At 56.5% G+C, this 21,513-nt stretch overlaps 2 protein-coding genes, 1 non-coding gene and 1 pseudogene across 4 annotated transcripts in view; 1 reads left to right on the top strand and 3 right to left on the bottom strand.

The window, feature by feature from the left end:
- Positions 1 to 8,849: 8,849 nt before the first annotated feature.
- Positions 8,850 to 12,851, top strand: LOC119148306 (annotated as a pseudogene).
- TRNAP-AGG lies at positions 9,522 to 9,593 on the bottom strand. Its single transcript has one exon. It is a non-coding gene; the product is annotated as a tRNA-Pro (tRNA).
- Positions 12,852 to 14,916: 2,065 nt separating the features above from the next.
- On the bottom strand, positions 14,917 to 17,421 carry LOC119149450 (calumenin-like). The gene is made up of 4 exons (XM_037390699.1): positions 17,129 to 17,421; positions 16,741 to 16,801; positions 15,808 to 16,007; positions 14,917 to 15,489 (listed from the first exon to the last, which is right to left on the bottom strand). The coding sequence occupies exons 1-4, from the start codon at positions 17,255 to 17,257 to the stop codon at positions 15,385 to 15,387; spliced, it is 495 nt and encodes a 164-aa protein (XP_037246596.1). The 5' UTR covers positions 17,258 to 17,421; the 3' UTR covers positions 14,917 to 15,384.
- A 1,480-nt stretch (positions 17,422 to 18,901) lies between these two features.
- The window catches only part of FLNC (filamin C), a 30,730-nt gene continuing 28,118 nt past the window's right edge, over positions 18,902 to 21,513 (bottom strand). For both annotated transcript variants that reach the window (XM_037390694.1, XM_037390693.1), the window contains 5 exons: positions 21,279 to 21,408; positions 20,671 to 20,847; positions 19,960 to 20,178; positions 19,482 to 19,697; positions 18,902 to 19,101 (listed from right to left, as the gene is read on the bottom strand). In XM_037390694.1, the coding sequence (XP_037246591.1) occupies positions 18,914 to 19,101; positions 19,482 to 19,697; positions 19,960 to 20,178; positions 20,671 to 20,847; positions 21,279 to 21,408 (930 nt within the window). In that variant the 3' untranslated portion in view covers positions 18,902 to 18,913. The remainder of the gene's footprint in view (positions 19,102 to 19,481; positions 19,698 to 19,959; positions 20,179 to 20,670; positions 20,848 to 21,278; positions 21,409 to 21,513) is intronic.

Here is a 21,513-nt window from a genome sequence, read left to right on the forward strand (position 1 = left end):
ATCAAGGTGGCAACAGAGGGCAGGAAATGGGGGCAGGAACGCAGGGAGGAACCTCCAGGAACCTCCACAACAAGCCCAGTTTATGCAGTGAACTCGCAGCCTGAATAACAGGGATCACCGGATTGGATGTCACTGGGATCGCCAGATTGGATGTCACCACAGTAATAAATTGAGCGCACGGTTCCTTGGGCATTCTAATGTGACTGTACAAGGGCCCTGCAGCGGATCATCAACACGGCCTTTTTGGTTAAAAACAAAACGGGGGAATTGTAGAGGAATGAAGGTAGTGGGTTGATTGACGTGGATGATGTGCAGCTGTGGCCTTTCTTCAACGGCAGTGGGTTGATTGACGTGGATGATGTGCAGCTGTGGCTTGTTCCGCTAGCTAGTTAAATAGCCCTGAGGAGTGTGGGAGAGGGGTGGCTGGATGGAGGAGGAGTAGTGTGGTCTGGCCTCTGGAGGAAGGTGAAACAGACTCTGACTGACTGTAAAGCCTTATTGCAGTCTGATAGCTTGCTTGCGCTGCAACAGGACATGGCCGTGGGGAAGAGGGGACATGGCTGGGGGGCAGTGGGGCCATGTATGGGGCCATGTCCAGGAGAGCATAAGGGCGGGGACATGAAGGTCCTGGGGGGCCTGTGAGGTGGTACCAGTGGCACCTGCGGAGCTGTCAGCAGAGGCAGCAGTGTCACTCCTGCAGTGCCTGATGCTCCTTGCCCAGTGCCTCCTTCTCCACCTGCAGCTTGTGTAGCTCCTCCGCATGGCACCCCTACCTCAGCCTCACAGCACCCTGTGCTGCAGTGTCCCGCCACCACCCTGCCACACTGTGGTCACTATCCCACCATGCCATGACCACCATGCCATGCCCACCGTCCCACTGCATTATGGCCACCAATCTATCATGCCATGGCCACCAACCCACTGTACCATGCTCACCAGCCTACTGCAGTTGCCATCCCACTGTGCTGAGTTGAAGAGTCAGACACCAATATTCAGGCGAGCGGAGGTCATCTTTATTCGGCAGTGCTGGGTGCATGGGGGATCGCTCCACCAAAGTCATGCACGCCAAGGGAACCTTTCAGACCCCTCTTTATACAAGTCACTCATGTCTATTCATTAACTTCGCGGGAACACATTAACATATGTCGTGCCTGGACAACTAGCACACTTCCATTCAAGGATTTAGTATATCTTCAAGTTAACAACATTAACATATCTTGTGCCTGGACAATTAGTACACTCCCTATGTCACCCATTTAAGGATTTAGTACATCCTCAAGTCAACAATAAGGGTCTCCTCAGATAAACATGAGCACACTGTTCTTTAAATAAATCATATATGGCCCATTATTCAGTGCCATGCCCACCATCCCACCGTGCCATAGCCTCCTCCCTGCCATGCTGCAGTACCTTGGAGCTGTGCCACCTGGGCAGTGATGTCCTGGTGCTGCTGGTCCCTCCGGCGAGTGTTGATCTGCAGCGTGGTGGCTTCCAGCTGGTACTGGGCGCAGAGCTGCAGCGTGTGCTGCAGATCTGCCTTCAGCCTGGCCACCTCCTCCTGGAGCTGGGCAGCCTCTGCTGCCTGCTGCCTCACCACTGCCACCTCTGCTGCCCGCTCTGCCCGCGCCAGCTCCAGCGCTTGCTCCAGCTTTCCCAGCTCTGCGGCCTGCACTGCCTGCAGCTCAGCCAGCTCTACCTGCAGCGCCTGCAGCTGTTCTACAAAAGGGCACGGGGTGGGCACCACCGCTCGGGGGGCACTTGGCACGGATTGGGGGGACTCATCCATGTAGATGCCCAACCCTGGGAGTACCCGTCACCCCGGGGGTGTCCAGCCCTGGGGGTGCCCATCACCATGGGGGTGCCCATCCTTATGGCTGCCCAACCCCGGGGGTGCACATCACCCTTGGGGAGGCCATCCCAGGGTGCCCATCCCTGGGATGGGTGTTCCTGGGTGCCCCACTCACTGCCCACAGAGGGGGAGTGTAGAGGGATTTTTAAAGGACCGAGGACTGCGAAATCATCACACTCTCATCGGCACACTCTGGTCAGGCGCCTGCAGCATGCCCACCAGTCAGCGACACCCCACGTGGCCCAGAGACTTTTATCCAATCACCTGTGTGTAAAGTCGAGTGAGCGGTCAGTTTAAATTATAAATATGACCTGTTTGTTTAATGAAGTGAGCACGGCATGTAGCCATATTGGTGTGATTGTCGTGACTTGGCCGACTCTCCATGGGGGACTCTCTTCGTCTGGTGCCCAAACAGGGACCCATTTATTCGCTTAAATGCGGTTTAGCTTAAATGCTGTTCGCTTAAATGTGGCAGTCTCCGTGTATTGGACCCGAAGGGAAGCTGTCCGATTAGGGAGCTGGAGGTCAGAGGCAGGCGGAACCTGGAAGGCGAAAAGTGGAGTCCAGAGTTCGGTGTGGAGCTGCAGATCGCACCCCCGCCGGTGGTAAGACCGCGTAGAGTAAATCGCGGCGGGGCTCTCCGCTAAATTTCTCTCTGTGAGGGGGGGGCACTAAGGAAGACCGCGACAGTACATAGCAGCGGGGCTACCCGCTGATTCCCTCTCTGTGAGAGGGGGGGGGCACTACCAAAGACCGCAACGAATGCGGCGGGGCTTCTCTGCTGATATCGTTTCTGTGAGAGGGGGGAGCTCTGAGAAGACCGCGATGGAATTAGACGCAGCAATTAAACTCTTAACTACCATCCTCCTTAAGAGAGGGGAGGGCGTTAAAGAGACAGAAGTGGAGACCTTAGTTCGCTGGGCACGAAAAAAGAGTAAGATCCCCGAGCCCGTGTTATTGTTTAGTATTGCGGAATGGAGAGAAGTGGGAAATTGCCTCTGGGATGCTACGATCGAGGGAGGCAAAGAAGGAAAAGAAGCTAAAGCGTTAGGAGCTACGTGGCGGTCGATAGTTAACACTCTGGAAACTATCAAGGCGGAAAAAAAAAGTAGCGGCGGCAGCCATAGAAGCGTTGGGGGGAGAGGTGGTAGAAAAGCCAACAGAGCAGAAGGGTGATTCACCTAAGCCTTCTCTCTTGGCTACATTTTTCAGAGTTGGGCATACTCGTCCTGTGAAGGGTATGTCCGCCCCTGCGTGTTCAACAGTGCTGGAGCTTTTAGATAAGACAGCGGACAAACCGAAAGCTCCTCCTCGGGAGCCTGCGGTAACTGAGCCGAACCCCGAAGAGGTGGCCGGGCCCCCCCGGAGGGCAGGGCAGCGAGTCCTGCTGCACCAATCACGTCAGGGCGGGCAGCAGCGCCGTGCGGTGATGTACCCCCTCGGCCTGGAACGTCATCGGACGGGTCTGAGGAGGAAGGCGGGGAGAAGCCTTGTGATAACAATACAGAGAAATCCTTACAGGAGGTAATAGATAAATTAAGAAACCTGGTAAAGCGAGTCAAAATGAACCTGCCTACTACTTCAATACCTGTAATTCCTCCAGTTAGCCCAACTACCCCACCGATGCTGAACTGGAGAAAGGATCCAATTCTACAGCGTTGGTCTGGTGTTATTCATGATGCTGTTTTGGAGGGTGATTGGCAGGTGACAAGCTCATTAGCTTGTCCAGTACTGATTAATAATCTTGATGCACATAAATGGGACATGATTTTTGGAAGGTTAATGATCAGATTTTAGCGATGGGAGTGTTGCAACCTGCTCTTCCACCTTTTATGATGATCCCTCAGATTTGGCAAATTGTTGTGATAGACTTGAAAGACTGTTTTTTTCACGATTCCCTTACACCCTGATGACGTACAAAGAGACTCACTAACGATGATTTGCAACCGTTCCGATCCTTGTTGCATGGCACCGAAGCCAACAGTCCTCGAACTTGTTCACCAGAGCAGCGGGCTGCCCTAGAAGTTGTGTCCCGCAAGATTCAGACTGGCTGGTGTGGTCGCCAAATGGCGAATCATCCGTTATCTTTTTTGGTTTGTAATGTTGCCACTTCACCTTTTGCCCTTATTTTGCAATGGCAAAAGAAAAAGGGGGAAAATACGGCGATCGTTTTAGAGTGGTTGTTTTTGCCATTGCAACCCAGACATCGTATTTTAAGTCGCCCTGAAGCAGTAGCAGCCTTGGTGAGAAAAGGAAGAGACAGGATGGTTGAAATTGATGGGACTGAACTGGCAGTTATCAGTATTCCAGTCCGTGGTGATGATTATGAGTGGCTTCTGAGACATTCAACAGCCATACAGGAAGCCTTGATGGGCTATACAGATGTTGTACACAACAACCGGCCAAAAGGACCTCTCTGGAAGACGTTAGAACATTATCAGTGGATTGTGAGACCGTTATGCTCAAAAAGACCAGTTGACGGGCCAACAGTGTTTACAGATGCAGGACGAAAGATGAAGAAGGCTGCGTGTGTTTGGCAATCCGATAATTAGTGGCAGAAACAAGTGATCACCGGTGAACCACGGGACAACCTTCAAACCTTAGAACTGAAAGCAGTGTATTGGGCAGTGGGAAGCTGGAACAATACACCTGTAAACATAGTATCAGACTCATTGTACGTAGTTGGTGTAGTACAGCGCATTGAAGATGCCTTGTTGAGAGAGACAAAGAACCAACATCTTGGTGAAATGTTTATACAACTGCATAGTACTCTTCGACAGAGAAAACATGAATTTTGTATTATGCATATTAGAAGTCATCAGTGGACCATTGGGTTGGGCGAAGGTAATGTTAGAGCTGATGAAGCAGTCAGCTGTCTGGCAATAACTCCTCCAACAAATAAGTTTGAAGAAGCTCGTAACAGCCACGAGATGTTTCATCAGAATGCAAAGTCTTTACATCGACAGTATCAAATACCCATAGCAGATGCAAAGGGTATTGTCCGCTCCTGTCCTCAATGTAGTCATCATGGACCTGGTTCAGGGGTGGGCACTAACCCAAAAGGTCTGAAGGCACTTCAGGTTTGGCAAATGGATGTAACACATGTACCTGACTTTGGGTAGCTTAAGTATGTGCATGTCACAATTGACACCTGTTCTCATTTTATATGGGCCACTGCACAAACCGGTGAAAAGGCATTATATGTGGAGAGACACTTAATGTCTTGTTTGGCTGTCATGGGAGCACCTGTAGAAATAAAGACAGACAATGGTCCAGCGTATAGTAGTCAACGAGTCACTAGGCTTATTGACAACTTGGGGAATTAAACACATTAAAGGGATTCCTCACTCCCCAACGGGGCAAGCAGTTGTTGAAAGGGCAAACCGTACCCTGAAGGATTATCTTCAGAGACAGAAAGTATCACAGGACATAGATGTAACTAGACGGTTGACTAAGGTGTTTACCTTAAACTGTCTCTCCCTTACGGAGGGTAGAGAGGGACCACCTGTTGTTATACATCACCAAACAGCGCGAGGGAACCAAACAACTACAGTTCCTGGTTTGAATGTTCTGTATAAAAATATGGCTTCAGGCATATGGGAAGGACCTAATCCGGTGTTATTTATCGGTAGAGGTTATTTTTGTATCTCCACAGATAAAGGACCTATATGGGTCCCTAGCAAGTTTGTGCGACCTGTATGTCAAGATCAGAAGACGGAAGAGAAGACTCAGAGCGAGCAGATGGAATAAACTGTCTATGTTGTAAGGGATGTAACCCACGGGTATTGTGCCAATGTATGCTCTGTGGGGTAAAACGGTTCTGTAAGCCAAAGCTTAAATGTAAATGGTGTAAAGAGTGTATGTGTTTGATTAGTAACCGGGCATGAAGCAAGGGAAAGCATACGACTAATGTAATACCGTGCTGATTGGAGACAGCATACATCATCAGAATCTGTGAAAGCACAGATTTGTGGGGTGGAATGTGAAAAAAAAAAAAAAAAGGTGGAAATTGTAGGACTAAACATGTTTAAGTGGTGGACTTGGTTTACGGTCTTGAAGAATTTTTTACCCATTGGCCAAAGTATTTTTGACATCTTGCCTAGGACAAACATATGGGTGACATGCGCAAATATCATGGGAGTAACAGACTTTTGTTTAAGTCTGCAACAAGCAGACAACCCCTTTAGAACTTGTTTAATTGGTATTCCCCTGCAAGAGAATGAAACAAATTTTGATGGTTTTTGGAATGTTAAAACAGTGGATCTGACTTCCAGTCAGAATGGTACATGTATGAGTCCAAATGGGCAATATGTTTGGCCTTCTATGCGTAATGCAGCATGGCAGAAGACGGTTATTGAGAATTTAAATCAGCCCCATCATTTACCTTCACAGGAGTTAGACCTATTGGCTAGTGTTGTACCTGTTGAATATGTTAGTGTAACTGCAACCGGTATGGCAGACTGTACCCACATGTCATCACCACTTCAACCCGTGAATGACACTGGAGTAATTTGGTTTGGTGACCTGTGGCAGTTATGGCTTACACATCAAGGTGAACAGGGGTTTTATACAGGGTTTCAAAATCTAACCAGTTCATCTGTTTGGGGTGAATTGAAAACGGGGGGTTTCCATATAGATGTATCGGGGAGTTATCAGTTGCCACCGCGAGTCTTTCTGATATGTAGGGACAGAGCGTGGCCAGGGATTCCTTTGTATCCTGTCGGTGGACCATGTTATTTAGGGTGTTTGACTTTGCTCCACATATGAAAGACATTAAAAATGACTCAACAATCTCATAGATCACGGAGGGCACTGCACACCTTTGATGAAACATGTAATGACCGAGTCGATCTACAGTCTGTAACAGCAAATGTCCTAGCCTCCATACTTATGCCGGGGGCAATGGCTGCATTAGATGCTAAGAATATACGAAGGTTAGCGTGCTGGGGAGAGAAACAATTTAATCTTACATCGCAGATTTTAAGTTCATTATTGCTTGATGTATGTAGTGTTAGGCATGCTATGTTACAAAATAGAGCTGCAATAGATTTTTTCTTATTAGCACATGGACACAGTTGTGAGGATTTTGAAGGGATGTGTTGTATGAACCCTTCCGATCATTCTGTATCGATGCACAAGAAGTTGTCACGACTGCAGGGAAACATGAAGCATATTCTTGCTGATGATAATCCCTTCGATGAATGGTTGAGAGGATTGGGGATAACAGGTTGGTTAAAGACGTTATTGATGGAAGGAATACGCTTTGTTATAATCATTGTTGTAATGTTCTCAGGTTTTAGCTGTTTATTTTCTTGTGTGCAGAAAGGTTTAACATCTATTGTGAAACAGACATGGGTTGTCCAAAAAGAAAAAGGGGGATAGGTAGAGGGATTTTTAAAGGACCGAGGACATATGTTACCACTGTCTGGGTTGGACAACCCAGGCCTGTTTGTTGAAGCTGTCCTGGGAACAAGCAGTGGGAGAAAGAAAACAAGCTATGCACAAACAAGAAGCCAGGTGCAGAGCAAGCCCTGGGAACCTTGAAATCATCACACTCTCATCGGCACACTCTGGTCAGGCGCCTGCAGCATGCCCGTCAGGCGCCTGCAGCATGCCCACCAGTCAGCGACACGGACCCCACGTGGCCCAGAGACTTTTATCCAATCACCTGTGTGTAAAGTCGGGTGAGCGGTCAGTTTAAATTATAAATATGACCTGTTTGTTTAATGAAGTGAGCACGGCATGTAGCCATAATGGTGTGATTGTCGTGACTTGGCCGACTCTCCACGGGGAACCCTCTTTGGGGGAGTCCTTGAGGTCCATGGCTCTGCGGCTCTGCGGCTCTGCTGTGGGGCACCCTGTGACCTAGAACCCTCACGGGGCAGCTGTCTCCAGGGGTGGCTTTCTCTGTTTGCCCTGGCAACCACGTTCCCCCTTGCCAGGGTGACCCCGCCCTCCCACCCTGGGGGCCCCGCCCTCCCACCCTGGGGGCCCCGCCCACCCCCCCTGGGGGCCCCGCCCTCCCCGACGCCGGGGTTCCATGGGCGGGAGGGACTCAGGGGGAGCAGCGGCCCCCCCAGTGCCACTGTCCCATACCACCACCCCACAATCAGTGCCCCCAGCGCTCCTGCCCTGGGGTCCTTCCCCCCTACCCCCCGCTTCAGGATGCGTTGGGGGAGTGTTCGCTCTGCAGCCTACTGATGGCTCCAGAGGGCACGTAAGGGGGCAGTGCGGCAGGGGCTGGGGCCCGGCGGTGGGGGTGGTGGCAGCCAGACCTCCTGGGTCCCTGTGCTCCTCAGGACCCAGCCAGCCCCTGCTGTGGGGGAGGGGGGGTCAGCTTTCACAGCGGGAGGGGTCTGTATATGGGTCTTGTCTGATGGCTTGGGGAGGTTCCTGAACCAGGGAGAGTGATGACCTTATAGGTGACTGTCACACTGGGAATTGTATGGTGTGGTAGGGTACAGTATGGCGTGTATGGTACAGTCCATTATGGTGTGGTGTGGTGTGCTCCTGTATGGTATGGTACAGTACGTGACAGTACAGTGTGGTATGGTAGGGTAGGTATGGGACAGTATGGTATGGATGGTATGGGACGGGAGGGGATGGCACGGGATGATACAGTACGGTATGACCCAGCCCAGTATGGCACAGTATGGCCCAGCCCGGTACAGTATAGTACAACCTGCCCCCCCAGTACAGTACAGCACCGCACAGCACGGCCTGACCCTGCACCATGCGGCACTGTGCGGAGCGGGTACGGCGTGGTGCGGTGCGGTGCTGTACGGTATGATAAACCCAGTCTGAGCCAGTACCGTATGGCCCAGTACGGTACCGTATGGTATAGACTGGCACGGTATGGTGGGACCTGACCTGGTACAGCCCAGTACAATCCGGAACAGCCTGGTGCGGGACAGTTTGGTACCATACAGTACAGTATGACCAGATTGGACCTGACCCAGTACAGCCCTGTATGACGCAGTACAGTACAGTACAGCCCGGTATGGCCCAGTACAGCCTGGTACAGTATAGTTTGGTACAGTATGGTATACAGTACAGCATGACCATATCTAACCTGACCCAGTACAGCCCCGTATGGCCCAGTACAGTACAGTACAGCCCGGTATGGCCCAGTACAGCCTGGTACAGTATAGTTTGGTACAGTATGGTATACAGTACAGCATGACCATATCTAACCTGACCCAGTACAGCCCCATATGGCCCAGTACAACCCAGTACAGCCCGGGCTGACACAGTACGGCCCCACTGGGGCCACGTCCCCTCCCTGTGTCCCCTCTCTGTCCCCATCCCCACCCCACGCCACGACCCATAAGGTGCCCCCGGTCACACACACGGATGGGCACCCCCCGATCTGTGCACCCCCCCACAAGCACGCAGATACCCTCAGAGGTGCACACACACCCCCAGGCACCCACGCAGAACAGACACCCACCCGCGCACCCCCCACTCTGCGTGGGTACCAGGGGCGTGCCCCCAGCCCGCTGTCCCTTCACCCCAGCCCGCCTTTATATGTGCCCCCAAGCCGGGAGGGGCCCGAGCACCCTTAATCCCCCCCTAAGCGGCTTGTGCTCATCCTTCCTGCCCCCACAGGAGGCCCCGCAATGGCGGGGGGAGTGGCCTAAAAAGCGGTGCAGGGGGGCAAGCAAAAGCGTTTGGGCTCGTCCGGGATTTGAACCCGGGACCTCTCGCACCCTAAGCGAGAATCATACCCCTAGACCAACGAGCCACCCGCCGCGCTCACTCCCCCCCCCACTACTCACGCGTGGGTGGCGGCCAGCGCCGGTGGCCGGGGGGCTGCGATGGGGCGAGGGCACGGGGGGCAGCACTGGCTGGGCAGCCCACCGAATGAGCACAGCCCCACAACCATGCACCCCGCAGCCATGCATCCCCCCAACAATGCACCCCCAGCAGCGCACACCCCCACCATGCACGCACCCCACACAATGCACCCCCCAATGAACCCTCCACCCATGCAACCCCCTCCAAAAGTGCACACACCCTCCGCAATGTGCCCCCCTCAAAAGTGCACCCCCCAACAATGCACCCCCAGAAGTGCACTCCCCAACCATGCACCCCTCTGCAATGCACCCCCTAAAAGTGCACACACCCCAACAATGCACCCCCAGAAGTGCACTCCCCAACAATGCACCCCTCAGCAGTGCACACCCCCACAATGGACTCCAAAAGTGTAGCACCCCCAGCCCTGCACGCCTCTGCAGACCCCTCATCGGTGCACCCCCAGCACTGCACCCCCAAAGCACTGCCCTTCCCCTGAGATGCCCCCCTGGGGGACCCCAAACCTCCCCCCTGCACCAACCCAGGCCACACTGGGCTGGGACATCTCAGTGTCAACAGGACAAAGCTTGTGGTCCCCTCTGCATCCCTGGGGACCCCCCAACCCCAAGGTGGGCCGGGGAGGGGCCCTTATGTCCCCCCCAATCCCCCAGGAGCCCTGGCAATCGGCTCGGCCCAGCTTAGGGAGGCTAATTAGGGTCTCAGCCCAGATTAGCCCCCCTAATCCCCAAGTTTGCCCAAGGATGAAGCCTTGATCCCTCCCTCAGCTCTTAAGTGGCTTGGGGCTGGGCAGGGTATATCAGAAGGGGGAGGGCAGGGGACCACCATGTCCCCCCACACCCCCCCGCCAGCCTCATCACCATGTCGGGTGACAGGAGTTTTATCTCTTCAAGAATGCGTCCTCAGTGGGACCTTGGGATGGTCCCCAATATCACATTGCCCCGCTGTGGGCATTCTACCTGCAGACCGCCTTCATGGGCTTTGTCTTTTTGGTGGGCACCCCTCTCAACGCCATTGTCCTGGTGGTCACCGTCAAGTACAAGAAGCTGAGGCAACCTCTCAACTACATCTTGGTGAACATCTCCTTCAGCGGCTTCATCTCCTGCATCTTCAGTGTCTTCACTGTCTTTGTCTCCAGCTCCCAGGGTTATTTTGTATTTGGCAAACACATGTGTTCCTTGGAGGGCTTTGTGGGGGCCATCGGAGGTAGGTGGGGGATGCCACTGCAGTCTGGTGGGGCTGGAGGTAGGGCTGACCAGTCCTGGTAGGGCTGCAGGAGTTGGGGTGACCGCCATGGTCTGGTGGGGCTGGGGGAGTTGGGGTGATCACCGTGGTCTGGTGGGGTTATGTGTGGGGATGACCACCATGGTTTGCTGGGGCTGTGGGAGCTGGGGTGATCACCATGGTCTGGTGGGTCTGGAGGAGCTGGGGTGACCACTATGGTCTGGTCGGGCTGTGAGAGTTGGTGTGACCACCATGGTCTGCTGAGGTTGAAGGCACGGGGAGCATGGGGGCTGCGCACACTACGTGCTAGGGTGGGAGGATGGCAATGGGCTGGGGGGGGACGACAGGTGGGATTGAGGGAGGGAGGGAAGGAGGGAGGAAGGAGAGATGACTGAAGGGAGGGTGGGAAAGGGGGATGGAGAGCAGGAGAGACGGAGGGATGGGTGGGGGGATGGCAGGATGGAGAGATGGGGTGGAGGGTGGGCACGATGAAGGGAAGGAGAGAGAGGGATGGAGGATTGGCTGGAGGGATGGAGGGATGGAGAGATGGAGGGATGGCAAGATGGAGGGATGGAGGGGTGGAGGGATGGAGGGAGGAAGAAGAGATGGCCAAAGGGAGGGTGGGAGGGAGGGAAAGAGGGGTGGAGGGTCATCAGGATGGAGGATTGGCTGGAGGGACGTAGGGAAGGAGGGGTGGAAGTAGGAAGGGCTGCTTGTACAGAAGGCCAGGCAGGGGGGCAGGCAGGGGGACAGGAGGCCTGGCCAGGGCCCCTGACCCCCTCCTTCGGGCACAGGTGGCTGCACAGCAGCAGGAGTCGGCCACAACGCAGAAGGCAGAGCGGGAGGTGTCCCGCATGGTGGTGGTGATGGTGGGCTCCTTCTGCCTCTGCTACGTGCCCTACGCGGCCCTGGCCATGTACATGGTGAACAACCGGAACCACGGCCTTGACCTGCGCCTGGTCACCATCCCTGCCTTCTTCTCCAAGAGCGCCTGCGTCTACAACCCCATCATCTACTGCTTCATGAACAAACAGGTGCCCCGGGGACACCTCAGGGCATGGGGGCACCAGGGCCATCCAGGGACATGTGGGGGCTGGGGACATCCAGGGGTGCTCAAGGACATCGGGGGACCAAAGATGTTCAGGGACACATGGGGACCAGGGTCATTCAGGGATGCACAGGGACAAGGCATGGCCATGGACCAGGGACTGGGCACCAAAGATGCTAGTGGGCTGGGGACATCCAGAGATGAGGGACACCTGGGGATGAGGACACACAGGGACTGAGGACACCTAGGAGCACCCAGACACACAGGGGTGCCCAAGAACACCCAGACACTGGGGACATCTCAGGGTGCCCAAGGACATTTGGGAACCAGGGACACATGGGGACCAGGGTCATCCAGGGATGCCCAGGGTCTAGGGACGATGATGGAGCAGGGACCAGGGACACCTGGTGCCAACGAACTGGGGACCCCCCAGGGATGGGGCACAATGGGGTATGAGGGACACCCAGGGACTGGGATGGACACCTGAGGACACTTGGCCATGCTCAGGGCCATCTCCAGGGCTGTGGGTACCATATCCGTGGGGACAGGAGACGGGGTCAGGGATGGGAAGACAGTCCTGGGGATGGGGACAGGGGACATGTGGGACTCCCCAGGCTGAGCTGGCTGCGTTCCCGTCACCACAGTTCCGCGCCTGCATCATGGAGACGGTCTGTGGGAAGCCCATGACAGATGAGTCTGACATCTCCAGCTCGGCCCAGAGGACGGAGGTCTCGTCCGTCTCCTCCAGCCAGGTCAGCCCCAGCTGAAGAGCCGCCAGCACCTGCCCCAGGCCCCTGGCTGTCCTCGCTATGGGGCTGGAGCTGCCCCAGGGTTCCAGGGCCACCCCCTCAGCCAGCCTAGAATGTAGGTGCCGAGTGGGACAATAAACCACCGCCACAGTCTGAAGACAATGCCGAGCCAGTCTACGTGTCGGTGGGGACGGATGGCTCAGCCCCACGGCACTGCAATCCCACAGCGATGCCACTGCAGGACCCCGCTCCTTGTCCTGCCCAGGACACACAAGCAGTGGTGGGGCAGGGGGGTGGAATGCTGCCCCTCCCCTCACCCATGGGGCTGGGGTGGTGCTGAACCCTCCATCCGTGGGGCTGAACTCCCATTCATGGGGCTAGTGTGGGGCTGAGCCCCCCCATCCGTGGGGCTGGCTCCCATCCATAGGGTCAGGGTGGTGCTGGGCTCCCATCCACAGGGTCAGGGTGGTGCTGGGCTCCCATCCGTGGGGCTGAGGCCCCACACTGCAGCAGTGGGGCAGCAGGGACAGGAGGGCAGGACTCAACCAGAACCCACGCACCCCCAGCCCCCCGAGGGCACAGGGTGCCGGGATTGGGGTGCAACTTGTGGGGCAGGGAGCGGGCCTGGCCGAGCCCCCTGGGACATGCCCATGGGGAGAGGGGAGCCGTGGTCTGGGGTTGCCCTGTGCTGGGGGAGGGATGCCGGGGGGGCCGCCAGGGCTGCGTCAGCCCTTCCCGGGAAACGTAAACACTTCCAAATTAAGTTATCCCCGTCCCGAGCGATCTGGGGGCTGATCCAGGCAGCGCCGTGCCACCGAGCAGGGCCACCCCCACCCCCCATCATATTTCTGGGGGTAAAACTGGAGCAATTCTGTTGCGAGGGCCGGGTGCCGCACAGCAAAGCCCCCAAACTGCCTTATGGGGTGAATGTAAACAGGTTTATTGAGCCACAGAATCCTCCGGCACGGCCGCCAAGCGCCGTTTACACCAGATTGATAAAAATGAAATCATCCCGAGAGGAGAAATACTGGAGGAATAAACACGGTGGGGCGGGGAGAGGGGGGGAACGCGGGGCGAACCCTGCGCCGGGAACCAAAATTAGTGTCTGAAGTTGTTAACGCCAAGGAGCCACGAGCTCCGAGTCCTTCTGGGTGGAGAAAGCAGAGCGTGCCGAAGCTGCCGAGGGCTTTGGTGTTGGGGGGAAGGAGCTGGGGACGTCGGTGACTCTTCCCCAGTGCTCCCCTTCGGCGCAGTCTGCGAGCGCCAAAGGCGCATTCACTGCACGGGTCTGGCATGGGATTATCCAATTACCCATTGAGTTATATCAAAAGCATTACTTTATGAGAGGTACATGAAATACGAGGAGTATATATACGTTATAGTCCGCGCTTTTAACCCTTGGAGACCGATTTTAGGGAGAAGCCGGGGTGTTTTTCCCACCTCGGTGCGCGTGGCTGGCACCAACCTCTGCCTGATGCCGCCAGAGCAGGATCCACGTTGCTGCGGGTTGGCCGAGCGTGCAGGGACGAGGTGAGCGGGCTGTGAGAGGGAATCGAGAGGTCCCTGGGCGAAGCAGCGAATGCACGGTTAAAAAGACCAAAAAAAACTAAAAAAATATAATTATTAGTAATAAATCCAGAAAGAACAATGACATGCTACGGGTGCGACGGGAGCACAGCGAGCATCCCCCCGTGCCCAGCCAGGCGCTGGCCTCGCCATTCCTCCTTCGTGGCATTTTTGGGGTGATAAAAGGCACTTTGAGCGAGGCCCCAGGGCTGCAGAAGCGTGAAAGCAGTTTTGACAGAGAGGGAAACTATATCGGCTCGCGTTGCCATCAGTTTCACTGCACCGGTGTGGCTCTGGTGAATTAACAGGGTCGTTAATTGGGCTGGCGGAGGGAGCACCCGCGCCCGTTTCTGGATAAGGAGCACTGCAGCGCTCGCCTGACCGGGAGGCGACGCGGCAGGAGGACGGGCCAGGCTTTGCTGCCGTTTTAGGGGGTTTTTGCAAGTCCAGCTCTTCCCGGAGAGCCGGGAGAAGCACGGCAGCTCGCAGGCAAGGGCTGCCTGCAAATCCTGCCAGAGGCGCGGAGCTGAGAGCACAGCTCCCCACGGGACAGATGAACCGTGTTTGGATTTGCAAAGCCCGGTCTAAAACAAGCATGACTCACCTCTGGTTTTATTTTTCCTTTTGGCCCTATTGTTCTCTGGCTTGTTCTAGGGTGGTGGGGGTTTTTTGTTGGTTTTTTTTTTAAAAAAATTTAATTTTAAAAGAGCAGAGCTGAGCACATACCAACAAATCAAGGGGGAGAGAGTGAGGCAGGGCAAGGGGGGAACCGTTGCCGTTGCTCTACCCTTGTCAGGATACGTGTTTCTTCACTTCATGTGGAACCAAAACAAATACAAAAATAAACCAGAACTCGTTAAGACCATAAAATGTGAAAATGTGAAAATCTGAAAAAAAACTCCAACCAAAACAACCCACAAAGTGTTGTAATAAAAGAGTTGGTTTTCAGACCAGCGAGTCCCCATCCCTTTGGGAAGAAGGAAGAGGAGGGGGAAAAAAAAGGACGGGAAGAGATATTTTGTTTTGTTTCACCTCATCGCCTGAAATAACAGTCTCAGTAGCGAAAAATGTTTCTTACGATAATCCCAGAAACTAAAAAATAAATTATTTAAGAAACAGCTTTCTCTGTACAGCTCTTAAAATTCATCGTGTCGCACCAAGGCCTCCCCGAAGTCTGTGGCCTGACTCCCCACAAACAAGTCATACTTCTCCACGATCTCCTCTTTGGTCAGCTTGCCGTCCTGCGAGAGAGCAGAGACAGAAATTCCGATTATTTACCCCACGGCGGCTCCGTTCCTCTCCTCCCCAGCTCCAGCAAAGCCCACTTGACCCTCCAAGGGATGAAGTGCGCTGCCCCAGGAGGAGCCAAACCACTGTAGGAAGCGCGCGCTCAGGCAACTCTTAATTAGACAGCTTAATGAAGGCACGTGCCGAGCCGTTTCAAAGGGCGTCTGCATTATCCTTGGGGAAAGGAAATTCTCTGAGCTGTCAAGTCAGAGGCTGTGGGCCCAGCTCCAGCAGGGAATCGGGCAGGGGGAATATTCTCGGCAGGTTCCCACCTTGTTCTGGTCGGATTCGTAGACGAGGTGCCGTGCTTCTGCCTCAGCGTGGTCATAATCCGAAGGGAGGATCCAATCTTTGGTTTCCTCCTTGTCCATCCTGCCATCGCAGTTCTTGTCTCTGAACTCCACAAACTGTTCCCTCTCTGTCTTCACCCACTCGGGCTCATCAGCGTCCCCATCGTGGCTGTACATGTCACCTGGAAGGCACGGCACCCGGCTGCACACCCCCTCTGCCAGATCCCGTGCTGGTGGGACACACGTGCACGCCTCCCCCATCCCACAGGAGCATGGATTGCACCCGGTTAGACCCCAGGATTGGCGTGTGGGCTGCTGCTTCCAAGAGCATAACGACGAGACCCCCCTGTCCTCCTCTCAAGAGCTTGCCCTTTCCATCTTTGAGGACAGCTTTTACGCTTATTTCCCTAAATTCCCACCCAAAATCTGACAGTGCTGCTTCAAATCAGTTTGGAGAAGCAGGCAGCATTTCTCCTGACATACTTTGGAGCCAGACGTGCTTCTCGCCGCCCCTCTCCCCCGCTGAAGCTTGCCATTTCAGATAAGGGGTGTTAAAAAGGGCAGCTGTTAGGTGTCCCACCGCTGCCAAGGGAGGAGGCAGGGCCAGGCAGCCCCCGCCGCGTTCAAGCGCGGACAATCCTGGAATGGGAGCAGATGCTCCCTTGCCTCGGAGGGCCTGGAAGCTGCTTGTCCCACCCTGAGCACCCAGGGCCTGTCACCGGTGAGGGATTTAACCCAGAAATCCCACAGCGAGGACGGAGGAGCAGGGCAGGTCTAAAGTTAGGAAGTTAAGAGAGATAATGAAATTCCAGGAGGAGGAGCAGGGATGAGAAAGCACATGCCAGCAGCTGCTCCTGCCAGACAGGGCAAGGAGGGGACACAAAGGGGACACGGCGTGAGGCACTCGTGTCTCACCTATGTACTCCTCCAAGTCAATGAAGCCGTCCCCGTTCTTGTCGATGTCCTCCATGGTTTCCTGCAGGCAGGAGAGGATGGTTAGCTGGGCTCGGAGCAATTCTCCCCCACAGCAACCCCTTCACTGGGACTGATCCAGCCCCAGCAAGCATGAGGGTGCCATCTACACGTTCAAAAAAAACCCCAAAAGCCGGTTTGTGTGCTCCACACAGACAGGCCAATCCTCTCTGCCTCTGGCCATCCCTGACCCACATCTGCTTGATCTGCTCGAGGCCACCCCACTGCAGGACTGCTACTGGTGAACAGCCTGATTTCCAGCCCTCTCCACCTCCTTCTTTGCCATAAACACCACTGTCTCATGCAAGATCACCAGCTGCAGCGGACCCACCTGCACAACTATATCTTTCATGTAATCGTACTCTTCGGGGTGCAGAAAGGCGGTGAACTCTTCCTTGGTGGCAGTCAAGTCTCCATCCTTGTCAGCCATCTTGAAGCGCCGTTCATCTCGCACCATCATTTGCTTATAATTAAACCCGTCGTCGGGGTCCGGGTCATCTGGGCAGAAAAAAAGAGGCAGCGCCCCGGGTCAGCTCGGGCCGGGGGGGAGATGCCCCATGGTCACCACCAACCCAGCCCAACCTCAACCTCTTCAACCCAACCTCAACCTCCCAACACTTCACCACAGCAGCCTGAATTTTAGGTATGTGGCCATCGTGCCTCTCCCGCACCGATTCTGCCAGGAGGAAGAGGAGGAGCTGCCAGTGGCCGTGGGATATCACTGTTCCCAGAGAAGATGCCCCCAGGAGTCAGGGATCAGGGGTTTTTTGGCTGGCGCGGGCCCGAAGGCTCAGCCCAAGCTATTTCTGGAGGAGAATGTGTAAGGGGATATTGGTCCCCGCTGCCGGGGCGGCTTCAAAGCCAGCAAAACATCACGCAGTGCCCGCCGCAGTGGGAATATCCGGGCACATATGGCCACTAGATACAGCTATGCCAACAGCTATAGATAAGCTTTGGGATACCAAAGTCAGCTTTGTTTGTCAGCCTATAGAAAAATATCAATAGAGGAGGACGTAGCTGAATCCTTGTGGGGTCAAGTTAAGCAAGAGCCAGGCCTGGTCTAAAAAAAGGCTCCCTCCCCTCTCTGTTTACATCCAGGACAAAAGTCAGCGGATTAAGCAGCTTTTTGCGCCGTCGCGCAGGACACGCCCCCTCCTTTAGCCCCGCCTACCATCGCCCGGGCAGCTGCGCTGTCGCCCCGCCCAAGCCGTGCCTTCGAGCTCCGCCCCTGCCCCGCTGGCCCCGCCCCGCCCCATGGCCCCGCCCCGCCGCTCTGGCCCCACCCCCGCGCTTGGTGCGGCCGCGCGTCGCGCATGCGCAGCACGCCGTGCAGTGAGGGAGCGTGGGGCCCCGGCATAGCGCCCCCGGAGCTCCTGGTGCCGGTGTCCTGCTCTGGACCCACTCCCCGCCCAGGACTCCCCCTCCGGGCCCCAGTATCCTGCCCTAGACCCCCCCGGGGCCCCAGTATCCTGCCCCAGACTCCTTCAGGATTCCCCTGGACCCTGGTGTCCTGGCAAGGACCCCACCGCAGACCCTCGTATCCTGCCCCAGGCCCCCACCCCACCCCCAGTATCCTGCCTCAGACCTCCCTAGGATCCCCATTATCCTGACCTAGACCCCTCCCCAGACTCCCCCATCCTATCTCAGGATCCCTGTTACTCTGCCCGGGACTCCCCCAGGCCCCCGCCGGACCCGATGTCCTGCCTTGGGCCCTCGCCTGGAGCCGATGACCTGCCCCAGACTCCCCCTGGACTGCAGCACCCTGTCCTAGGCACCCCATCTCACCCCAGCACCTTGGGTTCCTGCCCTGCACCACCCCCAGACCCTGGTGTCCTGCCATGGACCCCACAGACCCTGATAACCTGCCCCTGGGCCCCCTCTGGACCCCAGCATCCTACCCTGGAGTCCCCGCAGATGCTGATGCATGGCCCCAGACTCACATGGTCACCAGTATCCTGCCCCAGGCCCCCCATCCCCTCCCCCCAGGACCCTCCAGTGATCACAGCACTCTTGAGTCTTGCAGTGCTTTATTGATAGGTCCAAACCTTTTTGGGCCCTGCCAGAACCCCCCAGACCCCCCCACCCCCCACCCCCCCACCCCATGGGTGCTGGGAGGTCAGGGGACGGTGACACGGTAGGGGCTGCCGGGGACATTGTCATCGCCCCAGCGCAGGATGAGGACATAGTCCCCCTTCTCCTTGACTGTGTAGGTGACGTTGTAGATCCGGTTGCCCATGTGCTTGACATAGACCTCCTCGCAGGGGGTCTTGGGGCCGTGGACCCCCACCATCAGCATGTTGGTACCTGGGGGGTCCAGCACTGGGTCCTCACTCTGCTCATGAGACCCCAGACGTCCCTGCTGGACCCTCACCTCAGGCTTGTTGCCTTGCCCAGCAGACACTGGACCCCCCCACCAGACCTGAGACCCCCCTCGCCAGACCCTGGACACCCTCCCTAACCCACAACATCCCCCTGGGACCCCTGACCACCTTGGACCCCCCCCAGACCCACCACATCTCCCACTAGCCCCTGGACTCCCCCACTGGACCTTCCCCTGACCTACTGTGTCCCCTGCCAGACCCCAGACCCATCCCAGACATCACCCCCAGAACACCCCAAGACTCTATTCACCCAGCACCTCCCACCCAGCACCTCAGGACCCGCCCCAGGCCCACCCCACGCACCGGCCTTGCTGCAGTCGACGGTGAAGTGGTTCTTCTGGCCAAGGAAGGCGGTGGCCAGCCCAGGCCCCCGTGCCACCACCTTCCCCGCGTCCGAAGAGAACTTGGGGAGACCCCCAAAAGTGGGGGGCCCCCGCGATGCTGTCCCTCCCCGTGTCATTGTCTCCACCAGCACCGTTGACGTCTCGTGCAGGCTGTGTCCTCCCGAGAGACGCGGGCCTGGGGGCGCAGGGATGCCATGAGCCCACCCCTGGGGACACCCCCAGCCTGTCACCCCACTCTGGGGACTCCCTGCAGGCTCCCCAATATGTCACCCCAGGGACTCCCTACCACGTCACCCTGGGGCCCCTCTGTGACATGACCCTGGGGACCTCCAATCACGCCACCCTGGTGACCACCCCATCATGTCACCCTGGGGCCCCCCTGTCACACCACCCTGGAGACGCCCTGTCACCCATCACCACCCCCCCCCCATCATTACCGGTGACCTTGGCCTTGAAGGGGCTGCCGACAATGTGGTGGGGGCCACCGTACTTGATGGAGATGAGGTAGTTGCCAGGGGCCATGGGGGTGTAGGTGACGCGGTGGCCCTCGGCACACTCCACGCAGTCCAGCTTCACCTTGGAGGGGCCATCAATGGTGACGGCCAGCGCGCCCGCCCCGGCGTTGGCCGTCTTCACCAGGAACTCCGAGCACACACCTGCACCAGGTGGGTCAGGTGCTGGCACCACACCGTGGCAGTCCCCACTTGCCACCACCCTATAGGCTTGGCTGTGTCCCTGTTGTCATCACCCCAAGGTATGGCTCCATACCACAGACACGTCCCATTGCCACCAGACCATGCCGTGGCCCCATACCATGCCCGTGTCCCTGTTGCCACCACCTTGTAGGCATGGCCATATCATCACCACCCTCTGACGGCCACGGTATTGACAACGGCCATTGTCACCATCCCACAGATACATACCTATGGCCATGTCCTATTGCCACCACCTTGGAACCATGTCCCCATTACCACAGCCATGTCCCTATTGCCACCACCCCACGGGCATTGGCTGTGCCACCACCCCGTAGCCATGTCTCCAGTACTACAGCCGCATCTCCACCACCACCCTCCCATGGCCATGGTATTGACCACGGCCACGTCCTCATTGCCACTGCCCTGAGCCAGGTCCCCAGCAAGCGGTGTCACCTGTGAGGCCGCCCTCGAGTCCGGGGCCGTAGGCAGTGACGAGCCCAGGGTCACCAGCCTGGCTCTGCTCGCCCACCCGGATGTTGAAGGGGCTGCCGGGCACGTGGCGCCCGTTGAAGCGCAGGTCGATGGAGTGCACCCCGTTCTCCCGTGGCAGGAACCCGATGGCGTACTTATCTGGGGGTGGCACCATGTCACTGACCACCCCGACACTGCAGGTCCGTGTCCCTGCATTCCTGTATCCCAATCTCTCCACACCCCCTGTGTCCCCACCCTCCATGACCACATGTTCCCATGTCCCCATGTCCCTGCCTCCCTGTGTCCCTGCACTCCCCGTGTCCATGTCCCCGCACCCTCTGTATCCATGTCCTTGTGTTCCCCCACCCCCAGGTTCCCAGGTTCCTGCATCCCTGTGCCTCTGCAACCCCCATGTCCCTGTCCCTGTGTTCCCACGCCGCGACATTCCCATGTCCCTGTATCCCCATGCCCCATGCCCCACGTCCCTGTGTCCTCAAGTCCCATGTTCCCATGTCCCTGTGTCACAATGTCCCCATGTCCCCGTGTCCTCAAGTCCCATGTCCCCAGGTCCCTGTGTCCCTGTGTCCTACCGCTGTCCAGCTCGGAGACGTAGCACTCCTCAACAACGCCAGCAGGCGTGTGCACCTTGGCATCGATGACACCGCGTGCCCCGTTCAGTTGCACCGCGAAGGATGCCGGCTGGTTCACTGTCACAGTCTCCTGCAGGGACACAGCACTGGCACTGACCCCCAGGGAGCGAGAGGGTGAGGGGGAGGTGGGGCATGGGGTCAGTATGGGGGACACCAGTGGTGGCAACAAGGGTGG

This window comes from Falco rusticolus, chromosome 5 (assembly GCF_015220075.1).
Source record: "Falco rusticolus isolate bFalRus1 chromosome 5, bFalRus1.pri, whole genome shotgun sequence".
NCBI classification, from domain to species: Eukaryota; Metazoa; Chordata; class Aves; order Falconiformes; family Falconidae; genus Falco; species Falco rusticolus.

What these genes read in the sequence shown, in the direction of transcription:
- LOC119149450 (XM_037390699.1), bottom strand. Translation starts at nt 17,257, where the DNA reads ATGATGGTGCGAGATGAACGGCGCTTCAAGATGGCTGACAAGGATGGA. An exon ending in TGAAAGATATAGTTGTGCAG is followed by an intron (nt 16,802 to 17,128) that starts GTGGGTCCGCTG and finishes TCCTGCCTGCAG; the next exon opens with GAAACCATGGAGGACATCGA. An exon ending in TGACTTGGAGGAGTACATAG is followed by an intron (nt 16,008 to 16,740) that starts GTGAGACACGAG and finishes CGTGCCTTCCAG; the next exon opens with GTGACATGTACAGCCACGAT.